Source organism: Papio anubis, chromosome X, assembly GCF_008728515.1.
Source record: "Papio anubis isolate 15944 chromosome X, Panubis1.0, whole genome shotgun sequence".
Lineage (NCBI taxonomy): Eukaryota > Metazoa > Chordata > Mammalia > Primates > Cercopithecidae > Papio > Papio anubis.
In genome coordinates, this window is record NC_044996.1 from 6404701 (window position 1) to 6416842 (window position 12142).

Genomic DNA, 12142 nt, shown 5'->3' on the forward strand with positions numbered 1-12142 from the left:
CTGTCTCATCTGTTCTAGACACAGTGACTTGGACAGTGGCAACACCCTATGGAGTAAGATATGCATGCCTATATCTGTGTGTATTTTGTCTTAAAGACTCACTTTCAATAAAAATTATTTTTATATTGCTATTCTGAGGGGCAAGAGAGAGAGAGTTGAGATTTTATGGCACTAGAAGACCAAGGCCATTTTTGTCACTGAGAATCCAACTGGAAGATTGGTATAATTAAAATAAGACAAAGAAAAATGCAGGAAGGAAGAGAACTGACCTGTGCTGGGATGGAAAATGTGTTCTGCTCAGAGTGTCCAGCAGTATGCATGGAAGTGAGAGGAGTAGGCCAGGAATGGGTCATCTCCTAATGAGGAAAAATAAAGCAACTTTATTTCAGGGCACATAAAAAATCAAGCCCTTTTTTGGCACTAAACAGGGTAGGTCCTTTATAAATACTAACTTAATTGACCTAATATTTAAGGCGAATTTAAAATCATTTGGACCATCCAGCAGATGCCTGCACACTGCCAGTGACAGGGAGCTTGCTACTGCTTGAAGCAGTCTGCTCCATGTTGAGACAGCCTGATCAGGCTATTTTTCCTTCTTTTGTGAGTTAAAAACTTGTTCCCCAGGAAGTTCTACCTATATATTGTATTTTGGAGCTGCACAGAATGCATCTCCTTCTTCTTTTGAATGACAAGCCTTCAGCTGTTGGAAGATAGTAATCCTATCCCCCGGCATTGTCTCTTCTCCAGGTTGAGACATTCTCAGCTTGTTCATTCATTTATTGGGAACCTTCAACTTTTCTTCTAATGCTCAATTTCTGTACTCTGTCACTATCTTTAGTGCTTCCAGGAGGAACTCCAGATTGCCTGGGGCTCTTCTAACTCATGGTATCCTGTTCCAGGTGTGATCTGTCAGCTCAAGGGAGGACAGTACTGTCACCGCCTTCTGATACTCATCTTCTCTTGATACAGCCCAACAGGTAGTGACCTGTGATGCACATACTGTGGGTTTTTCCATGCAAAGATGAAGCCGCTGAGGGGAATTCTTCCTCATTCATAGAGGTTACTATGTGATTGGTAGCCCAGTTCCACACAGCCATACACATAGACAGTGTATTTGTGAGTTCAAGTCTCAAAACAGGAAAAGCCCCTTAGGCTCCCATCCTCTGCTATCAGCAGGGGCACCCTCTCAGCTCTTTCAAATACTCAGTTTGAAAGAAGTGCTGTTCAAATCTTACTTGAGTCTTAGGGCATGTGGCCAACATGCTTTACGCTAAGAGCAAGGATAATTGAATCACATGCTCAAAACCCCAGCAACAGAAAGATGATAAGTTTTGTGAAGCAGGAGGGAGTCAGTATGTGTTGGAGTCGTCATTTTCTTATATAAACATTAAGCATTAAAAAAGTCATGATAGAAATAAAGTAGGGATTTGGGGAGGGATGGAGGGGATCGAAATTTATGAAAGTCTTTTTTAATAAGTTACATAATACCTGTTTTTTTTCCAGTTTTTATAAGTAACATAATTAGTCATTTCAAAGGTAATATTAATAAGAACTCTCAGGTAGCACTAAAACAAGGTTTTTTTCCTTCTATAATTACTCAGTTCAAAAAGAGTCTTTGATGTATGAAGAGCTGTAATGCAAGGAGATACTTCAAAGATTCATTCGCAGTGGCACTGCTGAAGCAGAATTTGTAAGTATTATTCAGACAAGGATTGAATTTTACTTAGCACTATTTAAAAAGGAGGAGGTAAGTACATTAAAAATGCATACACAATTTAGAGGAGATACTTAACCTACTTAAGAGATAGACTACTTACAAGTGTTTTTGAGTTGTGCATTTGTATCCAGTTGATAAAATTCATGACAAATCCTACTCATGTATTCATCAAAACTGGCCGCAAAGTAAATATATGTGACAACAGTTTAAAGTTGAATTCTAATTACTCTGAGTTTTAAAAATACCCAATGATCTCTTTTACAATTTAGATGGTTTTTCCTGATTAAGGCTGGTCTCCAAAACAGTCAGATCATTTAAAATATATAGCTTGGGATGGGGGAGATGTTGGTATAAGGGTACAAAGTTTCAGTTTGAAGGAGCAAGTTCTGAAGATCAGTTGCATAACATGGTGACTACAGTTATTTATAGTAATAATGTACTGTATACTTGAAAATTGCTAAGCCAGAGTTTAAATTGTTCTCACCATAAAAAAAGTATCTGAGGTGGACTGGGTACGGAGGCTCACGCCTGTAATTCCAACACTTTGGGAGGCTGAAGTGGGCAGATCACGAGGTCAAGAGATCAAGACCATCCTGGCCAACATGGTGAAACCCCGTGTCTACTAAAAATACAAAAATTAGTTGGGCGTGGTGGCATGTGCCTATAGTCTCAGCTACTTGGGAGGCTGAGGCAGGAGAATTGCTTGAACCTGGGAGGCGGAGGTTGCTGTGTACCGAGATTGTGCCACTGCACTCCATCCTGGTGACAGAGCGAGACTCTGTCTCAAAAAAAAAAAAAAAAAAAAAAAAGTATGTGAGGTGATGGATATGTAAATTAACTTGATGTAATCATTCCACGATGTATATACATATCAAAACATCATGTTTTACCCCATAAGTATATACAATTTTTGTCAATTATAATAATTTTTTTCAAAATAAATAAAATATAGTTCATATTTAGCCAGAGTCAATAAAACAGCAGTAAGTCTCTTCCAGGAAAAGGAGTGTTGTCTGTTTTCAGCAACTACTGGGTATACCTAAATTGATTAGAGGCTTGGTTTTATCCCCTTTCACCACTGATTTTAGAGGTGTGTCTCTGGGTTTATTGAAAGGTGTTTCAGACACCAGGAAGAATCAAGTCACTTCTCAAAGGTGTACCATTTCCCCCAGGTTTTCTGTGTTTACTCGGAGGCAGAATCTGATTATCTTGAACTACCAGTGGAGTGCACCACCCTGTTAGCCAATCCACATGGAACTGCACAAACTTCTGCATTTACAATTACAACTGATTTCAAACTGTATTTGAAAATGTGAAATTTCATGAAACAGCACACTGAGTCCATGTTACCGCTGATGCATTTGATTACAGTAGGCAGGATGTAGTTGAAAGGAATATAATTTCCTGAAAGAATATCTTCTGCAAAGGACTCTGGAGCAAGCAAGCTCTTTCACTTCTCAAAATGAGTTAGACTTGTAAAGTGTGGCATGCTCACGTCAGATATTCCATTGTTATCCTTTTCATTGACACTTGCAGGATATTAATCTATTTTATGTTCTTGCTATTCCTAAGATAAGACACCTATGCATTCTTACCCAACTTTACTAATTCTTCACCCAGTCATGAAGTAGGGATGAACCCCTGCTCCCAAAATGTTGCCACAGCTTTTATAACAAGATCCAATGATGAGTACCTGTATACAACACCAAGAATCACTTCTGTTTTAAGAAAAGTCACACACACACACACACAAACACACACACACACACACACACACATCTGAGACTGGTCTGAACTTCCACAAAGAAGCACAGATTTATGTTTGGGATCCTTTGATAATTTGAGAGAGAGAGAGACAGAGAGAGAGAGAGAAAGCAAGTAGGGATTCATATTCTCAATGGGCAACTGAGGTAATGGGGGTTTCAAGAGGTGAGGTCACTTATACACAGCCTTACATTTAGTAGCAAGTGAAGGTTGATTACTGGTACAAGAGTGCACACTTTCCACTATAACAAATATGTGTCCCTTTGTAAGATTGACTAACATGGATAATGAAGAAAAGACTAAGGAATACTGTTTTATCTTTTAGTATTTAGCAAAGAATAGATTTCATAAGTGATAGAGCATTCTACATAACTTCTAATAATAGGAAGACACTTATATTAATGTGATATGAAGACTCCAAAGTCAAACCCCACAAAATCACAAAAGGCTCAATTTTCCACCATATTATCCATACAATAGGTCATGGCTAGGAGTCAAAACAAATCCAAAACCACTTGCAGGTATCCTTGCTTTGCCCAATTTAGACAAAAAAGCTCGGTATGCCACAGGCTGAAGGGCAAAAGACAGTCTGTGTTCCAGGCTTTGCTAATCTCAAATGGATCCTGTACTCATCTAACACACAGCTACCTGAATAGCTGTTATCTCAAGTAACTAGTATGTTGTCACAAGCTTTACCTTATTCACCTTTGTATCTCTCCTGCCTAGTGTGTAATAAGTAATTGGTTGGTCTTTTTGTACCAGAAACGAAACAGGCAGGGATTAGCCTCACACTCTTTTCACAGACAAGAAATCGAAGCACAAAGAGGTAAAGTGACTTGTCCAAGGTCACACAGCAAATGGCAGATCTGTTTGGTGGATTCTTTGCATTTGTTCTACTAATTTTTTTTTTTTTTTTTTTTTTGAGATGGAGTCTCGCTTTGTCGCCCAGGTTGGAGGGCAGTGGCGCCATCTTGGCTCACTGCAACCTGCACCTCCCATGTTCCAGCGATTCTCCTGCCTCAGCCTCCCGAGTAGCTGGGACTACAGGTACGTGCCACCCTGCTTGGCTGATTTTTGTATTTTTTAGTAGACACAGGGTTTCACCATGTTGGCCAGGCTAGTCTCAAACTCCTGACTTTGTGATCTGTCTGCCTCGGCCTCCCAAAGTGCTGGGATTACAGGCGTGTGTAGCCATTATAAGCCAGTCACTGGGACATGGAAAGGATAAAGTCAAGGACCTCTTTTTTAAGTCAAGGACCTCTTTTTGAAGTGTTCACTGCCTGACATGTGAATCACCTTAAGAGGGGAATGAGCAAAGGTGCAGAGAACAAGGTGGTGGGGAAAGTCACTGTTCTAGGCATTTGGAAAAGGCTTCAATAATTGAAGTGAGAGGAGCAGTGTTTGTGAGCACACATGTGTGTTATGTGTGTGTGAGTGTGTGTGTATTCCTTTTACAGGCTATCATTATACCTGGCACATAGTAGCTGTTCAAATGGTGTGTTTAGGTTAAGCATAAATATTAAGATACTTACTGCAAAAGAGCTCAAACTGAAGAGATGATTAGGGTGATTTTTCAAATGACCATCTTAATGAATGCTAATGATGATGATAGTTCACATATTTCATTGTTGTTGTGATACTCAGAGAGAGCCCCAAAAGCAACTTGGACTAAGTATTAAGATAGGGAGAACTTAACTCAAGCCTAGCTCTGCCAAAAGCTATGTGGGTGGCCCTGGTCAAGTTGCTTGTCCATCCTGGGCCTCAGCTTTCCTGCTTATAACATGTGGGCTTTGACTCGGATGGCCTCTAGTTCTCCCAGTTAGCAATACTGTTCATCTCTGATTCTACCTATTCTGCCTACCTCACAGGCTTGACACAAGGGAAAGCAAATGAATAAGTGTGTAAGGGCTTTGGAAACCATATAGTGTTGTACACATTCAAACTTCATTGCTACCAGCCCCACAGGTGTGGCTATGGCATTGTCAGTATGAGCCTGCATGCCTTGGCTTAGCAACCAGGCAGCTTGGGATCTGCCCAAGACTCAAGATGGAGCTTGCATACACCTTTCTCCCTTCCCTCTACTAAAATACCAAGAAAGTAATAAATTCAATTTTGGAAGTATTCACAAATTCTCATGATTAAGAATAAGCGTGAACAGCTGAGTGGCTCAAATAAAAATATGGTTGAATAGAAGAATACATCTGCAAAATCGGGTTCAAGTTTATCAATATTTTCACAGGAAATCAGAAGTAAAGGACAAACGAGTCATGGTAACTAACCTTGGTGTCTGACTTACATTGGAGGGGCCCTCCCTTCCTTGCTTCCTTCCTTCTTCCCTCCTTCCTTCAGTTTTTCTTTCCTTTCCTTCTTTTATTTTTTAGTTTTGCTTTACAGATTGCGTACTCCCAAAAGGTATCCTACTGAGTAGCTTTACAAGCCACGACAGACTAAGGATGAAGAAACATCAGCATCTTTCCTTCTCCAAAACTAAATTAAACCTGAAAACATTTATGTGAGTGAGGTCTTCTTATTACACTGCTGAATCTGTTTATTTATCTAAAGGTCCTTATGCATTTACAAAAACATATATGTGTGTGCGTGTGTGGAGGAGGTGTTAATGACTTACCAGAAAGACCTAATTTGTTTGAATGAATGATTTAGACCCTTTGCATCCATGATTCTTGACAGTTCTGTGAGGAGCCAGAAATGAGGGAATGAAGCAGCTAAGCACCAGGTTGCAAGGGAATAAGGCACAAGGGCCCTTAGGATGCCTAGAAAGGGCTTCCCTGGGGCTAGGGTTCAGGAGAGCAGCAAACAAATCATTCCTTGGCCCTCAATCTGCTATCAATTGCTAACTGGCCTGTAGGATGCTCTGCTCCTCCCTGATAGGAGAGCAGAGCCAGGCAGGGGCATTAGCACCTTTATCTGCAGCAGCAGTGGGGCTGTTAATAGGAAATGGACAACAATAGCAGGAGTAGGGTTAAGATGGGTCCATGGAGGGAGCCACACAGCCATTTGTAAAAGGATCCAGGGAGCTGGATGTGATCTGCACAGGCTGCTGCTCCCAGTGTGGTGCGCCAGAATGTAGCCAGGCTGCTGTGCAGCCTCTACAGACACAGGAACTTGCCTGCTTCTCCTACTAGAGCCCCTCAGGCAGGCTTCAGAAGGACAGGGGCCCTTTGCTGAGGATCAGGGAGCTTGGCTATTCCAAATGAAATTCCCCCTGGAGGGAAGTAGGGCATGTGGGAAGAGTTACTGATCTTTTTCCTCTCAGGGTCCTCTCAGAGCGCTCTCCTGGATGTCCCATCTCAGTGGGGGCATGGGAATACTGCAGTATCTCTAAGGGACAGCTACCAGAAGGGTAAGAGCTTGGAAAGCTCATCTCATGTATACATACACATTAAAGAAACAGGGAAAGTTTAGTCCACAGAAAAGGGAGAGTGAGGAGTGTCTTTAAATCCATGAAAGTCTTTCATATGAAAGACATTTGAGACCTGCTTTGTGAAACAAGAGGTTAGGACTGGCTGTATGGGTAAAGTTATCAGAGGACCAATTTTTGCTCAAACTAAGAAAATTTCCAATCATGTGAGCTTTCCGATCATGGAGCCTACTGCCTTAGAAGGCAGTGAGCAGTTCATCTCTGAAGGGGAAATGTCCTCTGCCTAGAGAAGTGAAAAGGGATTCCTAAAAGGTGGCGGAGTGGGTGTTTGGCGGAGTGGGTGTTGTGAACCAACTGTACTGCTTTACCTAACCAGATAATCATACATTTCACTTCTGCAAAGTCAAAGATATATATGAAAAGATGCAAAACTGAATCTGGAGCAGTTGTTTTACATGACATGTAAACACGGCTGACTAAACTGGCTAAGGAAATTTATCATTCTCTCAGGGATGGGGTGGGGGGAACACGCTGAGGGGGAGCCTATTGTCTCACAGTGAGACAGCTAACAGCCCAATTTGTCTGATTGTTTACTGAGCTCTTAGAAAATCTAACAACAGTAGAACCATAGAGTTTCCTGGGCTTGATCACTAACCATTCCTGCCAAGCTTCTCTAGTGGTCAAAACTCTGTTCCATTCAATTGAATGAATATTCTTCTGTTTGGAATGCTGTTAAGACAGTCTCCTGAGATTGCTCCTCTGATTTCCATGCAAGTGCTCATAGAGATGAAGTGTAAAATCAACTGTTACATTAAACATAACTTCTCGGCCATGGCATAACAATGGGTCAATGCAAAATGTAATTCTTTTAAAAGTTTCTAACATTAACTTATGATTTCAATGGCATGGTATAAAAACCCTAGCGATGTTTCTTCAAATAAATAATTGAATTCTTTATTCAAACTCTTTAGTGCTGGCATTTGTTTAAGGGAATCTATAAATATTCTCCTTCGGACCCAGGACTGTACATGCAAAAAGTTCAGCTCACATTGGCTGCCTTCATCCCGGCAGACCCAACCAAGGGTTCCATTGAAAAAGAGCCCTAATTATAATGTACAATTGGGAAGTATAGTGATCAGTATTCTGAATCTCCACTGTGTACTCAATCAGGAAATCAATCAAGCCCTCTTCTTGCCTTTGCCAGATGCAATCAATTCCATTTCACCCACTGAATATGACAGGAACATATATGACCATGTGCAGGGCCTATTCATGCAACTTTTTTTGGCCCCATTACTCCTCGGGCATTCTACATTCAGACACTGCAAAGAAAGGTCTCCAAAGGTAAATACGAGGGAACAGAGCACTATAGTGATATACCGGGCAGAATTCAACCAGACCTTTTTAGTTCAGTAAAAGGTTTCAGCAGCAGCAACCTGAGGCCACAACTATCTAACTAATAGTATTTGACTCCCTAAACACGATTGCCTTGTAAATTTTAATCTTTATTAAGACCTTCGTCTTTGTCTAAATTAGGTTGAACCAGTCAGAATAGACTGAACACCCCACTAGGAAATGTTTTTTTTTCAGAGTCACTTCACAAGATGGAATGAGATGCTATATCCTCACAGCATGAGACGTTTCTTAATGGTTACCTTCCAATTTGCTCCTTTAGCACAAACTCAGGCAAACCAACTTGATAAAACTCATACACTTTCATTGGCTTCTTCTCCAGCACCATTTCTAATAATCTATATCTAATTTCATTCATTCAGAAAACATTTATTGAGCGTCTACTCCTTGCAAGGTATCTAACAGCCACGAAGCTAGACTAGGTCCCGGTACAGGGTCTGGTGTTACTCTCGGTAGGCAGAGTATTGATAACTGGAATGAGAGTAAGGTAATAACAATTACCAGTTACCATTCGAAGTAGAAATAAAATAAGCCCATCAAAGTTAATTTTTTTAAGAGAATAATGCACAATTTGTTATATGTTTCAGAAATTGCCAAAGGGATTTGTTGATTTCACATTGTTGGAGAGATACAGTGTCAATGCAGCAACACAGCAGTCCTTTAGAAAACCAGCTTATGCTATAAGTGAAAGGTACTAGAGAATGACAACTCTAGGCAAAGGGGGACAGAAGGATACATTTCACACAATCCTCAGTCTAAGCCTTTTCAAAGAATTACACAAGGCATGTTAGTATTCCATTTCTAAGGGCTGCTGTAGCTTTTCAAACATGATAGCTTTCTTGTAGTTTACACTTATCACATTAAGAAAAATGGTAATGAGGAGTTCATGACAACTGCTTTTAGAAGGGACAAAGTCTCAATTGCTGGGGAATAAAGAAGTAATATCTATTTTCATGGAAAGAAGCCTCCAGTGAAGAACTTGGCTATAGCTTTGGTCTCTCATTATTCCTGAGCTCAGTAAAAATAAGGTACCAGGCCGCTAATATAGCTGAAACTCCATCCAATATGATTTGCATGGAATTGTCTTTCCTCTGAAACAACTATTTCAATCTTAGAATCACAGTGCCAGGGGGATGAAAGAGAACTGGTTTGTCCCATTCACATGAAATTAACTAACAAATCTATCACAAGATGACAGTCTAACTACTGAACACCAGGCCCTCTCTCCCGTCCCCCACCCACAGACACCCCTCAATAAAAATAAACCAACAGATGTATCAAATTCCTTGCAGTAGCCTGAATTTAACAACATCAAAACCACTACTAAGTCACAGTGAAACTGATTCAGAAAGCCCCCTCCAAGTATTCCAAGCCCCTAATAGGTTGAGTATTTCTGAATGCCTGGACAGTCACTCCTCTCCCCAGATTCGTTTTTCTCTACAATTCCCCCAAATAACGGAAAATAAATAGCATCTGTATTCCATATTAACAGTGGCAAAAACACAGCACAAGTGAGAGGCATATTTTTTTTCTAAAAGGATATTTGACTGATGAAAAAGGAGAACTTTCTAAACTCTGTATGAACACTGGGGGCCAGCGGTATGTACAAAAATGTGGCCCCAAAGGCATGCAATAAAGCTTCAATCCTGTGTTAAACCCAGGAAAGCAGATCCCTCTCTGCCTTGGTATAAACAGCAACTTGCCAGTGTAAGCTACAAGTAGCTAGTGATTCATACCTGATATTTTATACTAAGCATTTGTTAAAAATCAATCAAATCTGATTATTGGATTTCACCACCAAGTCTTTTTCTTTAATTAAAAGGTAACAATCACACAGGGAGACTATTATAAAAGTTTATTTTATTAATAGTTTCCCATTGACATTTTTTAGGGATCCACATTTGTACTTCAAAACATTTACTCACCATAAGGAAGGGGTGCATTCCAACTACCCCCACCCCCTGCCCCTTGCAAGCTTTCTAATAACCGTCTGAGAATCCACTGCCCATGGATGTCTCTAAATCCTCTTTAAACCTCTATCGTTTTTTGGCCTAAAACATCTTTTGGGGTAACCAGATCAATACTTTTACTCCTGGCTATAAATTTATCAAAGCACCAAATAGAAGATTCAAAGGGAACAATGTCAAACCCTTATACCCAGGAAGGTTTCGGTGCAAATGAAACATTGGTCTTGAAGTAAATAAATACCTCAAGGAGAACTCTACCCCACCTGCAACACACACATAAACCTGGATGTCTCAGGCCTGGGATTCCAACTGTTACTTGTAATCAATTTGTAACTCTTGTCCAAAAGCCAGTTGCCAAGCAGTGCCGCAACACATTGCCCTCCTACTCCCACCTCCACCACTGCCTCCTGCTCATCTAGTCTCTCCTTCATTCGTATTAAAGAAGGAAAGAAATGTGCAAAATGATTTTAAAAATCCCCAAAACCCTGGTCAGAGATTTGCAAGCCACCCACAGAGACTGCTATACAGCTGACAAAAACCAACCTGGCAGGGTCTCTGGGCTAATTAAACAAATTTGACAATTTGAAAAGCTGCAACGTGCCTTATGAACTATGGAGTGGTCAAAAATGAAAAAAAAAAAAAAAACCACTCTATTAAAGACATGAAAGGAGCTTACTTATTTAATATTCAAGAAAATCACAGGGGCAATCGAAGCTCCTTGGCCAAATCAGATAGAGAGTCTGTGAAGGGTTGAAATATGAAATTCAAAGTTACACTTTGAAAATATTTGGAATTTCTGAATAACAAGAAGAGTCATAATAACAATCCAATAGGAGCTTGTATGTATTTGGGGGTTAGAATTCACTGTTTCATTTATGTTACCAAATTTAATCCACTCAATAATACAGACAAGTAGTTTTTCTTGTTCTCATTTCATAGGTCAGATAACTGAGTTTTGGAGACAATGTCATGCAGCTCAAGAACCTCTGCCCAAGTGTCTGGCTTTGAGCTCTAGGCTTTGGCCACCATGCTCCATAGGACAGGTTTTCTAAAAGGGAACACTCCAATCATGTAGCAGGAACAAGGCTCCCTCATCTTTCTGGATGTCCATTATAATTTGGTCGTTATAAGAAGTACATTATCATCATTTTGTGTGTGTGTGTGTGTGTGTGTAAGTGGGTATGTGTGTGGTTTTAGAGATGAGGTCTCACTCTGTCACCTCAGAGTGAGTGCTGTGCAATGGTGTGATCATGGCTCACTGCAGCCTCCAACTCCTGGGCTCAAGCAATCCTCCTACCTCAGCCTCCCCATGTAGCTGAGACTACAGGTGTGCACCAACACACCTAGCTAATTAATTTATTTTTATAGACATATGGGTCTCGTTTTGTTGCCCCAGGATGGTCTTGAACTCCTGTTCTCAAGCAATCCTCTCACCTCAGCCTCCCAAAGTGCTGGGATTACATGCATGACCCACAGAACCCAATTTATAATTGTTTTCAAACCACTGCCCTTACTCATGCCACATACAAACAAATGGCAAGTATGACGGTCACAAAACCCAAATGGCAAGTCAGTAAAAATAAGCCGATCTCTAAGGAGAGGCACAAATTTATTAAATTTCCCTTTTCACCAGAATGCATTCTAATTAATAGCTTTTTATTCTCCAGCTATATGGAGGTATAACTGACAAAAGAAATTATGAATATATATTTATGGTATACAACATGAGGTTTTGTTGTATACATACATTGTAACATGATTGCCACAATGAAGCTAATTAATATATCCACAAACTCACATAGCTACCTTTATTTGTTGCTTAAATGTTATGAGAACATTTAAGATCTACTCTTTCAGTAAATTTTGAGTATATAATACAGTACATCTTCAGAACTTATTTAC

General features: G+C 40.2%; 1 protein-coding gene across 6 annotated transcripts in view; it reads right to left on the reverse strand.

Moving 5' to 3' along the window:
* AFF2 (AF4/FMR2 family member 2) overlaps positions 1-12142 on the reverse strand; it is a 494138-nt gene that overhangs the window by 156669 nt on the left and 325327 nt on the right. For 2 of the 6 annotated variants that reach the window (XM_017953742.3, XM_017953743.3), the window contains exon 5: positions 270-356. The exons of the other annotated variants lie outside the window; for them this stretch is intronic. In XM_017953742.3, the coding sequence (XP_017809231.2) occupies positions 270-356 (87 nt within the window). The remainder of the gene's footprint in view (positions 1-269; positions 357-12142) is intronic. 6 annotated transcript variants of the gene reach the window in all.